Source organism: Mirounga leonina, unplaced genomic scaffold, assembly GCF_011800145.1.
Source record: "Mirounga leonina isolate KUSES-001 unplaced genomic scaffold, KU_Mleo_1.0 Mir_115, whole genome shotgun sequence".
In the NCBI taxonomy this organism is placed as follows: Eukaryota; Metazoa; Chordata; class Mammalia; order Carnivora; family Phocidae; genus Mirounga; species Mirounga leonina.
Window position 1 is genome coordinate 38,098,674 of NW_023270268.1, and position 21,546 is coordinate 38,120,219.

At 42.6% G+C, this 21,546-nt stretch overlaps 1 protein-coding gene across 1 annotated transcript; it reads right to left on the minus strand.

Moving 5' to 3' along the window:
* Positions 1-11,283: 11,283 nt before the first annotated feature.
* Positions 11,284-12,552, minus strand: PAQR9 (progestin and adipoQ receptor family member 9). Its single transcript, XM_034989428.1, has one exon. It carries the CDS (start codon positions 12,424-12,426, stop codon positions 11,293-11,295), a length of 1,134 nt encoding a protein of 377 aa, XP_034845319.1. The 5' UTR covers positions 12,427-12,552; the 3' UTR covers positions 11,284-11,292.
* Between the last annotated feature and the right edge of the window lie 8,994 nt (positions 12,553-21,546).

Consider the following 21,546-nt stretch of genomic DNA (forward strand, 5'->3'; position numbering starts at 1 on the left):
GTGTGTCAGTCAATATGCTCTGTTCCTCTTTCTTTTCCTTGTTATTCCTATTATGTATGTTTTATACCTTTGGTAGATGTCCCACAGTTCTTGCATATTCTACTTTTTTTTCCTCCAGTCTTTTTTCTCTTTGTCTTTCAGTTTTAGAAGCATCTACTGATATATCCTCAAGTTCATTGATTCTTTCCTTGGCTGTGTCTGGTCTACTAATGAGTCCATCAGGGTATTCTTCATTTCTGTCACAATGGTTTTGATTTCTAGCATTTATCTTTTATTCTTCCGTAGAATTTCCATCTCTTTGGCCACAATTACCCATCTGTTCTTGCATGTTGTCTGCTTTTTCCATTAGAGCTGTTAGCATTATTGTTTAAAACTTCCAGTTGGATATTTCCAACATCCTGCCTTATTGGAGACTAGTTTTGATGCTTGCTGTGTCTCTTTAAACTATGTGTTTTGCCTTTTAGTAGTCTTGTAATTTTTTATTGAAAGCCAGACATGATATATCAGGTAAAAGGAACCAGTACTGGCTCCTGCAGAGGTTTCTACTTGTGGGTTCCCAATGTAGTAAGTTGTAACTCTCTGTATCCACCTGTGTGTCTCTCTAATTTTGAGGACAGCATTTTGCCCTGGGACCCACAATTCTCTGACGGATCTAAGAAGAGTTGTTGGTTTTTTAGCTTATTCAGCTTTTTAATTGTTGTTAGGATAGAGTGATAACTTCTAAGCTCCTTATATGCCAGACCAGAAACTGGAAGTCCTTAGTTGATTCTCTTTAGTTGCAAGAAATGGGAACCTTCTGGTTAACTTACAGGGAGAAGATAATTAAAAAAATTTTTTGAAGGCCATGGGATAGCTCTCAGAATTGCATGAAGACATCTGCAGGCAAGCTATGGAAATTTCAGAATCTAGAGAAGCTCTGTGCTTGCAAGCCTACCTTGGGTCACATGCCTACCTCCGCCAGGGAGAGCAGTCCTACCAAGGTTGAGTGGGAAGGGTCCTACCTAAAAGGAACTTTAGGGTACTGCTGGAAGAAATAGGGGGGTGCATTAAAGCACCTTTGTCCAGGGAAAGAGGAATCCAAGCAGCTGCTGAAGTTCTGGCTCAGTCTCCTATAACACTACTCAGTGTTATAATTCTGTGTAGTCTTTAGTGGATTTTTAGTTATCAGGGTCTTAATCTCTATATGAAAGTTATATAAACTTCAGTGATATGGGAATGCCACTTATTGTTGGTGAGCCTTGTTATTTTAGATTTCTTTCACCTGACATAAATTCTAAGTATTCATGCTGTGTTTCCGTCCACCTATATTAAGTCAACATTAAGGGGAGACAAATTTCTAGGTAATTCTCTTCCTAATGTTTCTTTTTTTGCTTTGAAATAGAACCAAACTCTCCGAAGAAGCCGCCTGATCCAGAACCTGCTTTGTTTTCCAAGGAAAATTAAAGGTTAAAAAAGATCAGAAGCCCAACAGACTATCCGCCGATGATTGGTTTGGGGAATAAAGAGTTATGGCTTCCCATTGCCAGAATTTTTGATCACCATCTTTTTCTGTTTACCTGCTGTATCAGTTAAGGCTCAGTTGCAGACAACAGAATCCACTCAACCTAGTTGGGGCTGAAGGGGATTTATTAACAGGTGTTGGTTGGCTTAAAAATCCACTGGAAGGGGTGCCTGGGTGGCTCAGTCGTTAAGCGTCTGCCTTTGGCTCAGGTCATGATCCTAGGGTCCTGGGATTGAGTCCCACATCAGGCTCCCTGCCTGGCAGGAAGCCTGTTTCTCTCTCTCCCACTCCCCCTGCTTGTGTTCCTGCTCTTGCTATCTCTGTCTCTGTCAAATAAATAAATAGAATCCTAAAAAAAAAAAAAAAATCCACTGAAGTATTGGAGTAGGCTCAAGGTTGAGCTTTCTAGAACAAGAATTATACCTCTGCTGTGACAGCTGAAAGGAAGTGGCAGAATCAAGACGCTGACAAGTCCTTAAAGTATACTAATGTAGATATTCTGGCTCACACTTTTTTTTTTTTTTTTTTTTTTAAGTAATCTCTACATCCCGTGTGGGGCTTGAACTCATGACCCTGAGGTCAAGAGTCACTTGTTCTTCCAACTGAGCCAGCCAGGCGCCCCTGGTCTGGCTCACACTTTGAGAAAATCGACTTCGGCCATGAACAGGGGAAGAGAAGTCAGCAAAGGCAATTGTTAAACGGTAGCCCGAGAGGTAGGAGGGAATCCAGGGAGTATGGGGTCACAGAGGCCAAGGGAAGAGTTTCAGGGGAAGTGAATGGAAGTCAAGAAGGAGGTTGTCAGAAATCATGTAAGAGCCATTCTAGTGAGGTTAATGAAGCCGAATGCAGCGGGTGAAGGAGAGAGTGGGAGGTATGAAAACAAAGACGGTGCACACCACTCTTGCAAAAAGCCTGGTTGTGAAGGAGAAGAGAGGGTGGTGGTTGTTAGAGTGTGACATAGTGGGTAGAGGGTGACTTTATTTAGAAGATGGGAGATACTACTGGTACATTTTAAAACATTCGTAGGAAGAACCCTATTGAGTAGAAGTAGTTAACATACAGGAGAACAATGCGTAATAATAGTGTGGTTGCTGAAGAGATGGGAAATGGTAGGATGGGAGATTTGAGGAGTGAGAGGGGGTGGGAAGGTCAGAAATATGAAATACCTGCAGTGGAGAACAGGAGAGAAAGTGGCTTAGGCAACCCAGGAAGGTCACAGGGCAGCACTGGGCCCTAATATAGAAATCAATACTTTAAAAATGAGGTTTTTCAAATATCTAATATGCAGATCCTAAAATGTGGGACTGGCTGAGTGAAGGTGGGATGGGGGCTGTGCAAATCCTATTATAGATGGCTGGAAGGTTACCAAACCTTATGGATCAGTTAAGATACTTCTGATTATAAGCAATGAACACTCAAACTAGGTTGTAAAATGAAGGGAATTTCTTGGCTCACATAAGGACAAGTCCAAAAGTGTGTAGGCTTCAGGCACAGATTGATCAAGCCTCCCTTTGTGATTTATTCTATTCAGCTCCATTCCATGTGTTGGTTCTATTCTTTTTTTAAGATTTTATTTATTTATTTGACAGAGAGAGACACAGCGAGAGAGGGAACACAAGCAGGGGGAAAGGGAGAGGGAGAAGCAGGCTCCCCGCAGAGCAGGGAGCCCGATGCGGGACTCGATCCCAGGACCCTGGGATCATGATCTGAGCTGAAGGCAGTCGCTTAACCAACTGAGCCACCCAGGCGCCCTGTGTTGGTTCTATTCTTATCCTGGCTTCCCTCTGGGTTACACTTAGGCTTCCCTGAGGTTACCTCACAGACTTTAATAACGGAAGCTGGATCTTCTTTGCTAGGATTATTTGGGACAGAGAGACCACAAATTCACACATATCACTAGGGTTCTGGGACAGGTGGCACTGCACAGAAGTCCACGGGCAACATGTGCCTTTAAATATAGGGAAGAGTAAGGAAAAGCTTCATTATCTGGGCTTAAGTATTTTCTTAGAAGACACGGTTTCAAAGTAACTCATGAATTTTCTTTTTCATTTAAATACAATTGTAAAAATATACTAAGGGTGCTTCTTCAGGACTTCCATTAGAAACTTACATTCTTCCGTTCTGTCTGCTGATTTTTATTAAAAGGATGCTTCTTCTTATCATGTGTATTAGTGTTATATATACTTACTATTAACTTAGGAATTGTTTGCTGAAGGCATACAAATACAGACCTAAACACTATGTTTACAAATAATTTATTCTTACTTCATACATTTGTTTTTCAGCAAAAAATACACAGTTATAATATTAATATAGAATTCCATGTTCAAGACCATAAGGAACAAATGTCTTAGAAAATCATAGCAAACTATACAACAGAAATGAGCCACAATTTTGTTAGCTACATGCACAGAACTGACCAAAGTGATATCTATTTCTATATATTGGTTTATCAGGTAACGTGGAATTATGATTGAGTAATGCTTCTCTGGCAGAGAACACTATTGATTTGAAATCACATCATAGTCCCTGTATGGAAGTTCACACATCCTGAGAAGCCTCTCTAGCCAGCTAAATACAGCTGTGGGTGATGGCTGGAGTCAGGCAGCCTAAGAATTAATTTAGCAAGCAGTGGGATCTTTCTTTCGGTTTTCTTCATGCCTGCATTATCCTTGACTCCTTTCTCCCTCCATTATCATCATTAAATGAACTTAAAAAAAAAAAATACTGATGCAAGGAGGTCTCTATTTGGTCACTGAAATTCTCCCTCTGCCTCTGACCTGAGGGAAAAAATGAGTATGGCCTTCAATTAATGCCCTTTACTGCAAAAGGGGACCTGCTGATTGTACATTCTTGTAAATCCAAGCACAGTAATCATATTTAAATCCTTGGTTTAGAAATGGATGAACCTCATAAGGCAGATGGTTAGACAAGGCCTAAATACACATGGAATCCTTCTAGACCCTTTTGTCTTCAAGGCAGAGGGTGTGGAAACAGAAGGCTTCCAGGGTGGTGGGAATGGCCTGGGAGAAGGCTGAAATGAGGAGTTTAGAGCTACCATACGCTTTATGCAGATAGAAGTTTAACAGCCACCGGGTCGCCCTCAGCCCTGCAAAGCAGACAGCCTTCTCCAGGTCTGTGTAGTGATAGCGTGGGGCTCTATGGTCCTTTCCACTCCACAGAAACGAGGAGCACGTGTCCAGAGCTGTACAGTTTCCCGGCTATGTCATTCACTGTGGTTATACCGTCATCGAAGTGAACTGTACCTCATCCCCTTACTGCCTTGGGACTCAGTTGCTTCGTTAGAATAATTCTGCTCATAGTCTCCATAAAAGAAACCTGGTCGAAAAGTAGACCTTCTGTGCTAAGCCTTGCTGGAAGAGTGAATTTAATGAAGTTTTTAACTAGAATTTTTAAAAGATGTTTAACCTTGTTACACACCTAGAACATATCTGACCTGTTTTTTTTGTTTTTTAAAAAAATGGTTTTTAAAATTTTTTTTTTACCCTTCTTTAAACTATACATTATTTACATTTTTAAAGACCTGCTAGGTCTTTATCATTTGGGTAAGAGCTCAAGGTGATTAAACTCCCAGGACAAAGATGAGGCTTTCCAAAAAGCGCTGGTTCTCATCTATGTGCTAAGGCCTGTTTTTACAAACAAATTGCTATTATAAACTTTTAAAATAGAAAATTAGACTACCTCTTTAAAATGTTTTCTTATTAATTTTCTTTTTTTGCATCCAGCATATTAAAAAGATTACACTTTCTAACTACAGATGGAACTGAAAGAAGAAATGAAATTAATGTGTGTCCCCGTACTCCCCTCATCTAGAAACAAACGTTTATTTACATGATGTCCTTTCTCAATGTGGTGTGTGAGCCATGAGGAGCAGGGCCATTTCTACAGCATGGTTATATAACCATCTGAAGACCCTTCCACTCCTACGTGAGTGTTTATTGCATATTTTAGGTGGAGCTGTAAGGCATGAGAAAGGTGGCCTGCCACATTGACACATTCGAGAATACTTTTGCACATTCAAGAAATATTCCTTGAGGAATGCCACATTTGGAATAGCTTTCAGAGACTGTTCAAGAACAAAAAATATTGAGGATCATGCATCACACTTAGAAGCACAATACACTGGGGAATATTTTCCAAAGCTCAAACAAAAGGCTCTTTTCCATTGAGTTAGACAGTAAATAAGTGATCATTTTGTTGCATGTAAAGTTGTGTTCAGAGCTTTCCCAAGTCACATCCTGCATTCTTGGCCCCTGACCTATAAATAAACACTCTAATTCTGCAACTTGCTCACAGACTCTTAAGCTATTCTAAAAAAATGCCTACAAGCTGGTTAGAAATCTACAAACCAGAAATGCAATACATCTGTTCTTTTGAAACAACAGCAAAAATTTGTATTAGATTTTTGGAAGAGTAATTAAGAATTGATACCCATTTCACAATAATTCATAGTAATGAAGAAGGAATAAAACCTTCAACGGGAAGGTGTGTGGCCTATCACATTGGAATACAACGGTGCTCACTCAGCTTAACCAATGAATGCTTTCTTTTTTCAGTCTGTCTAGGCTTGTTCGCTTTTCGTTAGACAATTTATGTCAGAGGATATTGATAATCCTTCAAAGAAATGATTCGAAAGGTGATTTACAATTGGCTGGTGTTACCCCCTAATGCCTTTTTGCCTTATGTCCTAATTTTATGGAAACAAATTAAGGACATTAAGCCAAGGGTAAGAGTACTACTCAAACTATACCTTGGCACTGGTGCTCAGGTCAAAAACTACAGGATGTGGTTAGGCTGCCAAAGAGAATTCCTTGCCTGTCCATTTGAGTGCTAACACCATGGGAGTTCACATGCTTTTCTAGGGACAGAATTTAAAACTCAGGAGAAATTGTCCACAGTTGAACTTGCTGTCCCATTCTAACTGTTTGAATCTAATCCTCCTTGTTCTCCCCTGCTCATGCCTTCTTCCTGTCTTTTTCACATCTGATAATTTTTTTTTTATAATTTCCTCCAGAGTAATTTTTTCTAAGACATGTTTTATAGATTACAACAAAAAGACCTTAAAAGAAGAAAAAGGCTAAAGAACTAAAAAGAGTTCACCTTTGCAGATTGAAGCTCCTATTTTTAAAAACATAAGTATGCTATCTATGAAATTCAGACATTTAATGACATCACAGTCTAGGCACTTTGGATGAAACTTGCTTTATAATGACATAAATACTATTAACCTCCCAAAAAGTGGTTGTTAGTAGCGTTTCTATTAATTAGTAGTGATGATAAAAATGTTCAACTCTCTCCATGTACATATGCCTGTTATCCCTTCACCTGCATCCTATATTAAATTTTTTAGTTATTTTTAGCCACAAAATTCACATAGGCCTAGGAGCAGACAGAAAAAGGAAGGAAGGAAGGAAAGAAGGGAGGGAAGGAGGGAGGGAGGGAGGAAGGAGGAAGGAAGGAAAGGAGAAAGAGAGAGAAAGGAAGGAGGGAAGGAAGGAAGGAGGGAAGGAAGGAAGGAGGGAAGGAAGGAAGGAAAGAAGAAATTGATTCTGGATAAGTTAGCATGTTAACTGAAATAAGATTCCATGCATTGCTCCTACGCTAACCGAAAGGAGAAGAGAACCAAATTCAGTGGCTTAAGACATTCTGCTATGGCCAAGGTCAGAATTTGGTTCCTGGCCAGAGGGCTTTCTGGTGTTCCCATCTCTGTTCCACCAGCAGACAAAGGGGTAACAGTTGTAATAATATGGATGGATCCTTGCCCGATGTCTTATATACAGTAGGTGCTCAATGATCACTGAAAGGATGACATGGACAAATGTGGAAATCAACTCAAAGGATACTGACAGAGTGAAGTCAGCAGTGGAAGACTTCAACAGATGAACAACAATCCAAGATGATAAAAACTAAGTACACTTTTTTTAAGATTCTATAATGTAAATTCAAGATAACTACATCTCACTTCGCTGTTTTACAATGATAAATTATATAGCTCTCTATATAAAATAGATATTAGATATTATTAGTCATAGATATATAATTATGGAGACACACATCTCCAGTTGGTGTCTGTGTGCTTGACTAGGCATCAGAGCCGTGCAAACTAGCGAACACTCACAAGTGAGCACACAACCATCCCTACTTCTAATGCCAGTTTGAAAACTTGATTCTGTCACCTTGGTATAACCTAGAAATGGAGATAGTTCCTACTGTACCTGTCTCTTACTCTTGCTTTGTGCAGATTAACCACGTAGAGTTGTGAAGAGATTTGCAGGTAACAATCCCTGTTTATTATTGCTGTGAGCCCTCAGATTCAGCACCAAATCCGAAAAAAATTATAAAAATCACCTCCATCCCCCCAATTTTGCATTCTTAGAAATGATTACCCTGGAGTGGCATAATGAATTAGGCTAAATGGTTTTTAACTGCAAGCACTTACGGGCAGGATTTATGAATGGAAACATGTGAAGGCCACTCTGGTTAGCTCTGAAGCCCCATACTTTCTTCCTGGGCTATTTATAGAAAGTGTATGGCCAGCGGAAAAGATCAGGCTTATTTTTACAAGCCAGTCATGACATGATCAAAAAACTCACTTCTGTCTGGGAAGGTCATCCCTTTCACCTGAGGGTGTAGCTGCCAAGCACAGGGAAGAAAGGAACCCCCTTTAACCAACTAACTCAGCTGAGTCAACCCCACAGAGCAACCCCCAGGGTGACAGGCTCCAAAGTCAAACACCTTCATTTCCCAAGCAGGACTCTCTGACGCTGCTTCTTGAGATGTCATCTAGATCATGACTAACAAGTAAAAATAAAATGCATTACATAATATGCTTCAAAATTCCACTGCCAAAATAGGTTTTACAGAGATAATGGAGTACATTCTTATTTATCATTTGTCCTACATTTCAGGCAGGTGAACACAATAAAGTAAAACTGAATCCTAATGGATGTGGCAAAGTGGAGAATGTGAAAAATATTTTTAAAGATATTTCATTCTGGTTGCCGTATTACCCCTGAAATATTCAGGTAATAATATACTTGGCTAGTTCCATGCAAATGGAGACTCAGTAAATATATGCTGAATCTAAAATATCACCATTTATCTGGGCAGAAATCTGATATAATTTAGCAAATAACATACATAGTTTCACAAATCATCCCTGGTCCTACATAGCATATATGAGCACATCTACTTGCAAATAGGAAGTGAAGCCAAACCACTGTTTTCAACTAAAATGTCCTTTGTCAATGTTATATGTGGTATATAAACACCAAGATGGAATGGGAGAAAGGAAAGTATAGGAAGGAAACAACAAAGGGAAGGGAAGTGAGTCCTCATTCTCTCTGGGGCATAGTGGGTCTGAAAACTTTGAGGGGAAAAGTGTGTCACCTTCCTGGGCTCATGCATCGTAATCACTTGAAAATGATATGGGTATAATTTTATCCTTAAGTGGCCTCTGCTTAAGGACAAAGACACAGGGTGAGAAGAGAATTCTGTTTGTAGACCCAGAAGATCTCCAACAAAAATTTAAAATGACAAATACAGGGTTTATTTCTTGTTCTCAAACTCATGGACCCTTTTTAGAATTCTGTCCCTTGAAAGTTCCTTCTGAAAGGGGAGGTCCCATTTTACAAGGAAGCTACCAAACACTCCTCAACCTATTTCTCTAGCTTCCAAACCAACATTCTTTAGGGCTCTAGAAGAGACAACAATGACATGCAAATAAGTTTGCACATGGAAATATCCTGATTTCCACAATTGTTCTTGAATACATGCACTGAGTTAAGTTACAGCTGAGGAATAACATCTGTGCTAGGCACAAATTCTCAGCCTCTATCATCTAATGGGAATCTCCTTGCACTTTGCAAAAGATTAGATACTGGCACCCATCAGCAAATGTGCAAAGTGTATTTATGATCCCATTAAGAGGTTTCAAATTAAATATAGACATATAAAAAGTTAACTTCTGTGTGCAAATTAACGCACAAAGATACTGATTCCTCCAGGGAATTGTGCCAAGCCTCTCTGTTTACAAATACAGTAGAGATTAAAAGCATAAACAAAAACAGCAATCTTCTTAGGAGTTCCAGCCTACCAGTGCTGAGGTAAGTGTTCATCTACCTTATGTGCTTGATCTAAATTATACTATGAAGTCAAGACTCCCCACTCAATGACTTATTTGGCTCTTAACCAAAAGGACTTGTCAGGAAGTGTGGTAAGTTAAATTAAATAAGCCACCTCAGTGGTTTGTGTTAATCTAGAGTTGTTATCTCAAGTACAGGTTATCACTTATGAGAAATGTCTTAAATAACATTGGCCAATGTGGTTGTCAGAAAGGATCTCAGGAACATGTTCACTAATTTTTCTGTGATTTAGGGTGACTGCCATTCATTTCCATAGTATGGATCCAAATGAGACCAGTGTTTAACTATGCAAAAGTAATGTTATTTAACTCAATATCTTCAGTTACAACTCAAGTAATATGCTCCTGACTTTCCTAATATAACCGCCTCAGTTATTCTTGAATATTATGTTTTTAATTTTAAGCAAGGATAAATGGCATTGGTCTAGAATAGTGTCCTCTCACCTTCCCTGATGGCTGCATTAAGAACCACAGCCACATTAGTGGGTTGGCTCCCTTTCTCCTGGTAAGCTACTTTCAGTCCTACCAAAATTTTAAAACCAACACCATCTTCCTTCCCTCCTGGGTGGAATGTTAGACCCTGATTTACAGTAAAGAAGAAAAGCTTATTCTTACTGCTCTCTCCATGCATGAAACTATGTCTGAGGACCAGTCATTTGGGCATTGCTTCAAAAGGCACACTTATTCCAGTGGCAATTTAAATAAGTAGAGAAAGAAAGAATAAAATTAAAAACAAAATAAAAAATCGGATGGGTTTTGTGGAATAAAGTAAATTGGAACCTGGGATGTATATAAACCACTGAGCTCCTCAACAATAGTTTAACCAGAGTCCCTAAGGTAGAATAATTCACAGTTGTATCATAACACACATAAGCCTTCAGAAAACACTGTTTAAAAAAGTAGTTGAGAATTCTCAAGCAGCTTGCCCTGATGTCCAGTTCAAGTGTATGCAATGCAGAAGGGCTGCAAAATTCAAAACTATGTAACAAAGAAAATTCAGTGCATATCACAGGCTTTGATAAATTGTGAAAAATCATTGTATATATTACTATTTAAATAACATCTAAGAAATATTTTGAAATAATTAATTTGTGTTCACATTCCATGCATTTTCTAGCAGGTTAAGCCCTGGGTTTGTGTCTTTGTGCCCATTTCCTACAAAGCTCCATTCTTTTTACAAATCCAAGCATTCCTCAGACCGAAATGGAAGTACTCGGGGATTTTGTCTACTTACCCTCTTTACTGCATACCTGACCTCACCAGGACTACTCCTCATTACCCCTGGCGCAGAAGATGACTGGAAAACCAAACTGTTCGGGGTTTTATTTGGGATTTTACTCACTCCCTTGAAAAAACTCCTGGATGTCAGAGACACCACCCGAATTTTTTTCCAGGGGCAAGAACCAGTGGCACTCTCCCTCTTGCTTGAACCATATCTCCCTCTTCCAAAGCCCCCAAGTGCACTGAGACCCCCTTGTTGCATTCGACTTTTTCCCTGTGGTTTTGCAGCACCTTCCTTGAGCAAAGAAGGAAACACAACAAAACTTGAAAACAAACCAACAATAGCAACAACAGAAACTCCAAACAAATAGGTGGGCGAACCAGCAGCCTCCTCCAAGGCGGAGGTTCATTTTTTACTGCAGAATTCGGTTTTGTTTAGGAACTTCTTGATGACCAGCCCCAGACAGATCACCAGCAGCAGCATGTAGCCCACCGTGCCAGAGAAGGTGGGCGCCGCAGGCGGCGCCTTGAGGAATTGGCGCAGGCCCTCCTCCACGTAGTACACCTGGTCATAGATGCTAAGGAAAGTGAATATGTGGAAGAGCTGGTGGCTGTGGCCAATAATGTCGAAGAGGCCTGGATGGATGCGCTCGGGGATCTTGCTCACATTGAAGAAGGCGGCCACCACCAGCCAAAAGTAGCGACGATAGAAGTGCACAAAGAGCGTGGGGTTCTCGCCGCGCAGGTCAAAGAGCCAGCTCTCGAGCATGATGGGGCAGGCCATGCTGAGGGGCATGACGAACACAAAAGTGCGAAGCGCGAATGGGTAAGAGCACCAGTCCGTGCGGCTCTTGCAGCAGGCCACCGTGCAGGCCACGGCCAGCACGAAGGCCACCGGCAGCACGAGCGCGCGGTAGGCGGCGATGAGGCGCGTGCAGTCCACGTGCCAGCCCAGGCGCTGCTGCACATACGGTGTCATCACTCTGGCGTCCAACAAGCTCAGGCCCGGCAGCAGGTAGTAGTAATAGGCCACTGTGCTGCCGAAGCCGTAGTAGCTGATGGACGCGTAGTCCAGGTAGAAGAAGACAGCGCGCAGGCGCAGCGACAGGCAGCTGAACACGTGCGCCGTGCAGCTCATGGCGAAGGTCAGCAGCACGCCCGACGCGTAGCACCACAGCGGCAACAGCCACGGGTGATGGAAGGGCACGTCCTGGCCGCTCAGGAAGAACAGGCGGCAGAACTTGCTCAGGAATAGCAGCAGCGGGATGAAGTGCGTCCAGAAGTTGAGCGTCTCGTTGGTAGGCTTCAGCACCGAGGCTAGGCACTCCTGCGCCGTACATGGCAGCCGCCGGTAGCCCGACAGGATGAAGCACTCCACGAAGTCGTCGGGCACCTCGTCCCAGCGCAGCAGCGGCTTGGCCGATGCTGGAGGGTCCCCGGAGGCGGAGGGGTGGGAACTTGAGGCGGCCTCCGAAGCCGCAGCGGTCGTGGCCGGCGGGCCCTTTGTGCCCGCGCCCCGCGGCTGCAGGCGCCGCGGCATGGTGCCTGGGGCTTGGCTAGGGCGCGCACAGGCGACCTCTGGCGCCGGCTCCCGCGCGCTAGGCAGTCCCCGCCGGCCGCCGTCGGAGCCTTTGTGCACGCGCCGGGGGCGTCGCTGCAGATTCAAGAGAAGACCTGATTCGGAGCAACCGTTCCTGAAAAAAAATAAAAATAAAAATAACAATCAGGTTTTGAGCAGCGCAGCGACTGGTAGGAGCGCGCGGGCTCGGCGGCCCCTGCGCCGGGCTCCCTGCCACGGGCTCGCGGCCGCCCGCGCTGCGGCGGCGACAGCGGCGGCGGCAGCGGCGCTGCTGCGGTGACTGGGCATCGCGCGGTGCGGGCGCAGCCGCCGCCGCCCCCGGAGCGGGAGGCGGGGATGTGGGAGCCTAGGCGCTGGAAGGAGGGAGGGACGGGCGCACCGAGGGAGGGCGGGGGGCCTCCCCCGCTAGTGTTTCGCGGCCGCCTTGGGGGATAGAGTTGTCCCCGGTCTCGAGTTCCGTACCATCCCCCCTCCTCGGGCCGCAGTAGCCCTAGCTGGCCCGTAAATGATTGATGTGGGGGCCAAAGGCTGCGCCAGCGACTCGGCTGCGCGCGCCGAGGGCCAGGGTCGACGCCCGGGTTCGAAACCCGACAGTCACTCAGGCGTTCCAGAGGACACAGGGCAGCCGCGTTCGCGGGGGGCGGGGAGCTGTGGCCGCGGGGCTTCGGGGGGAGGGTGCCTGGCGCGCGGGAGCCTGGGCTTTGGCGGACAGATGCGCTAACGGTAATCTTCGGCGGTGGCGGGGGCAGGGGTTCTCCGGAAATCGGGGGCCTTTGAGAGCCTGTCCGGGTCAGAGTCGTGTCATTGTCAGATACCTGAGAAGGCTCCTCGCTTCCCGTGCATGTGTTGTGTGTGCGCGCGCCTGCGCCTCTCAGCCTGCACGATTAAAGCCTTCGTTTGTCTCCTTTCGTCTAGCGGACTTACTCAGGTGCGTCACTAACCTCCGCTGTCCTTCGTCCCGGTCTTGTCCAAACGAACCGTTCCTAAACGGGACTCCGGTCGCGCTCTCCAGCCTTCGAGGCTCGTAGGCCACCCATCTTCGTGTTCCTGTGTCTTTAGCTAGGAGTCTGGTTTGGAGCGAAAGTCCAACAACTCAGGGCGGGACTGTTGAAACTGCACGTTTTAATGAAAAATTTCGGATGAAGACCGGGCGATTCAAAAAGCCTCTAGCCATCTCAGGAATTTATTGAGAAGGGTTCCCAACCAGAGCTGTGCCCGAGTCAAGGGCTGATCATAGTGGAGTGCGTTGATGAGGGAGGACTTCAGGGAGGAGGTGCGGTCTAGCACGAAATAAAAGGAGAACGAAGTCGTAGAGACTGGGAGGTGGTGGCTTGGAAAAGGCTTATGCATAATTAACCAGAAGTACCTGGCAGGCTAGGGTGGGCGGATGGAGGCCAGAAGAAAGGAAGGCTTAAGAATCGAAAAATGGTTGTGATGCACTGCGGTGTGAAAGCAAATCTGCCCTTGAGCTTTGTGCGAGGAGGAGCTTAAAAACCTGTCTTGCTCTAAAATGTACCATTTCATAAAGTTTCTCTTAGCGATGCCCTGGGGGTGTGACTGAGTCTAACTTGCCTCACTGACCTGCAGTACAGTGTTAATGGCAACAAGAGCTAATTTTAAAGGGACCAGGCGCTATTCTAAGTGCTTTACAGTTTTAAAATCTTTTAGGTATTACTATTTTTTCCATTTTACAGACTGGGAAATGGAGCCACCACGACCGTAAATAACATGCCCAATTGGTAGAAGGGAGATTTGAACCCAGGCAAGCTGCTTCTAGATCTCATGTACTTAAACCAGAACATCTGGCCTGCTTTGCGCACATGAAACTAGTAGGGAAGGGCATCTGATTTAGGGAAACGCTTTCATTTTCATTTTATAAATGAAAGGCTATCTTCATCACTACAGCAAATCCCACAAATAGGTCAAGGAAGATTTAGTTAGTAGTGGCTCAAGAAGGACTTAAATTATTGATAAGGATTATTTATAACTGAGAAATAATTCAATGTTTTATGTCTAAAATTGGGGCGCCTGGGTGGCTCAGTCGTTGGGCGTCTGCCTTTGGCTCAGGTCGTGATCCCAGGGTCCTGGGATGGAGCCTGGCATTGGGCTCCCTGCTGAGTGGGAAGCCTGCTTCTCCTTCTCCCACTACCCCGCTCTCTTGCTGTGTCTCTCTCTGTCAAATAAATAAAATCTTAAAAAAAAAAAATAAATGTCTAAAATTACTTAAGGGTATTAGAAACGTTCTCAATAGAGGTTTCAGCCTTCTCTCTGTTTTCCACTAGTAACTGACTTAGCAAACTCTTACACAATTAGGCCAAAGGTACACTTTCGTCTTGTGCCTTTCTCAGCTATCACCAATTCCTGATGAATGAATTTTAAATAGATGAGATTTTGCTGTAATTACTCAACTAGTGCTTTGTTTTAGTATTTTCTGTTTTCCCACGATCGTCTTACTGTTTTAAAGCAATTTAAAGCAAATTTCCTTTAACATCTGGGCTAAAGGCCCATGCTAATTTGTAAAAGGGATTAAGATTTAGACATTTATAAATCAATCTTGGGAATGAATATCTTGAATCTAGGGCAGAGTAGGAAAAAAAATTTCATGTTCTCTTTGTATTCCATAATCTAAGCTGTAGCCTGTAGAAAATGTTGATCCAATAATAACTTCCATATTTACCAATCTTTTAGTTGCATAATCAGCTCTCTTAATTAGGGAAAATATAATAGTTAACATGGAATGAAATAATGGAATTGACTGTAAATGAATGTGTAAAAACTCTAGTTAGATAAAATATTTATCTCTGTGACTGAAAGTGGTGAGACTGTATAATAAAATACAATGTTCTTTGAAACAGTGTTTTACAAAGTCAAAAAATCTGAAACCTAACTTGCAGAAAGTCTGTGATTTCTGCTTTTCTCTTTTCTCTTCCATCTCCCACTGCACATGAGGCACAAGATCAACTGAAGCCATGGACTGGTGTCGTGAAAGCTCTTGGGTGCCAACCCAACAGCCGTCTTTGCTGTACCTTGACAAAGCCAAGTAAATAGGATCTAAGGACAGCAAAACTGATCTAGCTTATTAAAAAAAACAAAAACCAAACCCAGCATTATGACTTTTCCATAATTACTACCAATCTATAGAACTAACTTTTCTTAAGTTTTTTGGGGGGATAAAAAAATGTGTTCCCCAAACCCTACACAGGCTAGGTTTTGTGGTTTAACTCTAGTAAGCTAACTGCCTCTTGTCAGAACCACACCCGCACCCCATGGGCTTGGCTAAAGCGATAGAAGCAGCAGCCTGGCCGCCATTCCCTGAAGGCTCACTGGGAGATAAGGCATCTCTAAGGTAACCAGGACTGACTACCAAGTTCTTGACAAGAAGAATCACCAAGTAGTACATTGGAATGCGGTGCCAGCGTTTGGAGGCAGAAACCAGCTAGTTCTCCCCGTTGAAAGCCTGTCAAACCAAGACCACCAATGTTTTTGGAATTCTATGGAGTTTTGTAGTTTCGTAGTTCTGTACATTTGGGACTGAGGGGTCCCGACTGCAGAAAGCAATCATACTGTGGACCTGTAGCAAACTGGACAAATGTTTTTTTCCCCATATGGCTTGCTTTGGTGATGTTTTTACAGACTGACTTAGAGGTTTATTTGTGTTTCTCTCTATAATCATAAGATGATGCATATATAAAAATTCTGCAGCAAATCTGATGTTCTCTAGTAGCTATTTGTAGAGTCCACAGGGGGAAAAAATGCTATGACATTTGTTAATAATACACCTGTTTTTGCAGGAAATAATTTTTTCTTAGTCTAATTTTTAGCCAAAACCAATTAACCAACAAAACAAAACCCACCATGGACCCAGTGCTTAATTGCACCCAGGACTCTGTATAAAGAGAACTCTGTAAGGTTCATACCCTCTCCTTGTAATAGACAAAGTGCTAGACAAAGTCTAGACAAAGTGCTTCCCTTCCCCAAAATTGAAAACAGTCCTAGTGTTATCATCCAAACTCTTCCAGGTCAGATATGGTCACTACCAGATTGTAGAGTCTGCGCTTCCTAATGGTGGAAAACCTTCTGGCAGTAGCATCAGGTGTAACTACGGGAACCTTGGAAGACAAGTGCAATCTGAAGGCCAGGCAGAAGGCTGGAAGCTAGAGAGAGAGTGGTGGGGACACTGAGTTCTTATCTGGCACTATTCCTGCCTATTCACTGACATGGTGACAGGGTTCTCTTTTGAGGAAAAGCAGGGGGAGACTTGTAGATGGTGCTTTTCCCTTTTGAGGTTCTATGCAGGGAGTGACAATTCCATACTCCCCTCTCTCCCACAAGTTCACCTGTTCTGTACTACTGGTCTCCGAAGTGGGGTACACAAGAAGACTGATCAAGGTGAAGAATAAAATATTACACCTTCTGTTTCAAAATCTGTTCCAGTGTCTCTACTCTGTGAAGATTTTGTGATACACTTAATATGTACTACATGGAAGTAATTCATAAATAACATGTTGGGGCATGGGGGAGGGTCAAGACACTTTGGCTGATAAGGGTATGCCATCCATGCTATCGACTTGGGCTGTATAGTCTGTGCCTCCTGTTTGTCCAGCTTGCTTCCATCCCCTCTCCCAGGTCTAGGATGGACTCCCCTTTCCTGCCTCTGAGGTCACTGGAAAGAGTGTTTGGAGGTCCCCATCTGTCACCCAACAGTCCCTAAGCTGTGACCAGACCTGCCCAAGTCTTCAGCTTCCCTGAGCTAGAATGGCAGTCTCCATTCTGGGGTTGTTTCTCCCAATTCTGCCCTTCCTGTTTCCTAGCTAGAGCCTATATTGTCTTTCCATAAAGGCATAACGTTTACATGTTTTATTCATCCCAATTCAGAGTTACCCTTTGGGTGAGGGATTGTCATAGGCTGTTGGCTTGCTTTTGATAGGGCCTTTTAGGTAACATTCATGAATTTAACTTGAGAGTTATACAAGTGTGTAAGATTATTGAGTTCCTGCTCCTCATTATTTATGAACAGTTTTCTTTGAAACAGTGCTTTGCACATGCTAAGCACTCACCATGTATTTGTGGTTGGAGAACTTCTTTTCAGTACTAAAAGCCTTTAAAAGGTTAGAACTGAGGTGCCTGGGTGGCTCAGTTGGTTAAGCATCTGCCTTTTCAGGTCATGATCCGAGGGCCCTGGGATGGAGCCGTGCATCAGGCTCCCTGCTCAGTGGGGAGTCTCACTCTCCCCCAACTCGTGCTCTCCCCCCCCAACTAGTGCTTTCTCGCGTGCTCCCTCTCTCTCAAATAAATAAATAAAATATTTTAAAAAATTAAAAAACCCCAAAAGGTTGGAACTTAGAATCCTAGAATCTTAGAATAGGGATGTCACATAATCCTGTGAGTCATCTAGTCCAACTGTTTTCCCCTTTATGAGAGTCTGAATACATATACTGTAGTCAGGTACTGGGTTAGGCACTTTACATCATTAGCTCTAATTCTCAGAATATTCTTTGCAAGGTAAATCCATACTATCCCTATTTTCAGATAAGAATACAGAGGCTCAGAGATGTTAAGCTGTTGGGTGGCAAAGCCAGAGTCAAACTTTATTAATTCCAACCCCTCCCACTCCTTCCTTTGTAGGGTGCCTTTTCCTGAGAGGCTACTGGATAGCCAGCTTTGAACATCTTCAGTAAAGGGACTTACTACCTCACATAGCCTCCCCTTCCATTTTCAGTTTTTTAAATTGTTGTTGGAAAACTTTGTAAATAATTAAATGAGCACAACTGATGAGAATAAACCACCTTTGCATCTTGGCCCAAAACTCAACCGTAAGTATTATTGGGTGTGGTAACCAATTGGATCTGGTTAGAAAGTCCCTGAAAAGAATGTGCCAAATAAGTCATGCGTGCATGCATATGTGACAGCTGGATATTGATTAGGCATGCCTGGAAGGTACATTTCACATAAAGAGCATTTTTCTGCAAACGAATAACATCTGTTGTTACCAGGGGGCTTGCCATACCCTTGATCTCTGCAAAGAGGAAAATAGCCAATTCCATGATTTCATAGATGATCCTTGCATTTAGCACAATATTATTGATTATGGCAACACATTCATATGGAAAGGAAAATGTTTTGCTATAACATTCAAGGGAAGGGATCTCAATTACTGGGCTCTGTTTGGGCCTCAAGCTCACTTGCCATAGTTCCATTTCGGGGTGTTTTTTTTTTTACTTTTAAAAATTTAAATAAAATTTTTATGGAGGTAGGGGTGCCTGGGTGGCTCAGTCGTTAAGCGTCTGCCTTCAGCTCAGGTCATGATCCCAGAGTCCTGGGATCGAGCCCCACATCGGGCTCCCTGCTCTGTGGGAAGCCTTCTCCCTCTCCCACTCCCCCCTGCCTGTGTTCCCTCTCTTGCTGTGTCGCTTTCTGTCAAATAAATAAACTCTTTAAAAAAAATTTTTTTATGGAGGTGTAATTGACATATAACATATTAGTTTCAGGTGTGCAATATAATGATTCGATATTTGTATATATTGGGAATTAAGTCTACTTAACATTCTTCACCATACATAGTTATAAAAAATTGTTTTTTCTTGTGATGAGGACTTTTAAGTTTGACTCTCTTAGAAACTTTCAAATGTGCAATACAGTATTATTAACTATAGTTACCAAACTATATACTACATCCCCATGACTTATTTATTTTATAACTGGAAGTTTGTACCTTTGACCCTCTTCACCCATTTTGCCCATCCCTCCACCTTCTGCCACTATCAACCACCAGTTTGCTCTCTGTATCTGTGAGCTTGGTTTTTGTTTTGTTTTGTTTTGTTTTAAATTCCACATATAAATGGGGTCATATGTTATTTGCCTTTCTCTGTCTTATTTCACTCAGCATAATGCCCTTAAGTTCCATCCATCTTGTTGTAAAGGGCAAGATTTCATTCTTCATTATGGCTGAGTAGTATTCCATTGCATTTATCTACTGCATTTTATTTATCCATTCATCCGTCAATGGACACTTAAGTTGTTTCCATGTCTTGGCTATTGTAAATAATACTGCAATGAACATGGGAATGCAGGCATCTTTTCAAGTTAGTGTTTTCATTTTCTTCAGATAAATATGCAAAAGTGGAATTGCTGAAACATATGGCATTTCTATTTTTCATTTTTTGAGGAACCTCTATACTGTTTTCCATAGTGGTCATACTAGTTTACATTCCCACCAACAGTGTATAAGTGTTCCTTTTTCTCCACATCCTCAACAACATTTGTTATTTCTTGTCTTTTTGATAACAGGTGTGAGGTGATATCTCATTGGGGTTTTGATTTGCATTTCCCTGAGGATGAGTGATGTTGAGCATCTTTTCATGTGCCTGTACATTTAGTTTTTTAATGTAACAATTTTTCTTTTCTTTGAGGTATAATATCTGTTTGTTGAAAATATTTAGCAACATAATTTTCCAGGTACCAATCACTAAACTAATTGAAGGATATCATATCATATATATGTGTGTGTGTGTGTGTGTGTGTGTGTGTGTGAGAGAGAGAGAGAGAGTATTTCAGTGATCTTAGTTCATTCTTGTATCCCATTCATGTGAAAACCTCAAGAATTTGAACAACACAGGTTTAAACTGTATGGGTCAGGGCGCCTGGGTGGCTCAGTCGTTAAGCATCTGCCTTCGGCTCAGGTCTTGATCCCAGGGTCCTGGGATCGAGCCGCACATTGGGCTCCCTGCTCGGCAGGAAGCCTGTTTCTCCCTCTCCCATTCCCTCTGCTTGTGTTCCCTCTCTCCCTGTGTCTCTCTGTCATATAAATAAAGAAAATCTTAAAAAAAAAAAAAAACTGTATGGGTCACTTACATGTGGATTTTTTTGGATAAATACAGTTGAGAACTGTACATTTTCTCTTATGATTTTCTTTATAAAATTTTCTTTAGTTTGCTTTATTGTAAGAATATGGTATATAATATGGAGCTATCAATAGGATCTTTTCAGTACACTTAATTCATTTCTACAAAGTGAACAAGGAGCATTTATTTCTAGGAGCATAGTTACTCTCATGGTCAGCCACTGGCATGTTTCTTTTGAGCCTTGTGTTCTGAGAGTTCCATGGTCAAAATGCGTTAGTTTTGTTTTATTCTTGATCCCTGCCCTACTCCTCCAACCTCCCGCCCTCCTCCCAAGAGTCTCAACTCTGTATACCTAATTTTCACACGCACTTAACTCACCGTAGGGACTTCCCCATACTGGATAGGGATTAATGAATAAATCTACAGTGAGCATTCTGGAGACACTTTTGAATATATATTTAACCAGCAGTAATAAACATCACCTACGTCCAAAGCTGGTACTAATGCACAGGGCACGGAAGAGCAGAGAGGCAAGCTGGAGCACAGCAAAGGGAAGTCAGAATCATCCCTGCTTTCCATTGTACGGGAAATGTGTCCACCATGTATTAATGCAACCATTTTGTGCTTGCTTATTTAATGTAGCCATCTGGAAACAAGGAATATTTCAAAACTGTTTCAAACACCATTAAGCTTTCAGTGTTTTTACCTCCGAGTAATGTGCTAGACAGACACCTGCACCCCAGCCTTGATCCCCACCCCTTGGAGGTCAGGGCTGGAGGGAGGGTTAAGCACCATCTGGCAAGCAAACCATGTAAAACTAAAAGTCATGAGTCAACCAGACTTGTTCATCTCAAAGAGAACTGTTAATCCTGTGTTATTTGTTGCCTGTCCCTTGGCTTGCATCTCACTTTCCTGATTTCTCCTTCATTATAACAATGTCCATGCTCTTTTACTTTTAATTAACAAATAGATTTGAATGCTGGAGAAAGGAACTTACTTTGTTTTCCATTTTAAACCGCATGAATGGCCACTCCTGTATTTTGGAGGCTTCCTGATTCTAATAACCTTATTTAATTGGGTCTGTGTTGGGAGGGAAGTGGAGTGGGGATGGAATGGCTCTGCGGGCTACAATTCTATCCCATACTCCCAGCTCCAGACTGCATTGGAAATTCTCAAATTAATATTTCTAACAGGTCCTTCAGCAATCAATGTACATATATTTTATCTACTGTCCTCAAAA

Coding starts and splice junctions, on each gene's coding strand:
- PAQR9 (XM_034989428.1), bottom strand. CDS start 12,426: ATGCCGCGGCGCCTGCAGCCGCGGGGCGCGGGCACAAAGGGCCCGCCG.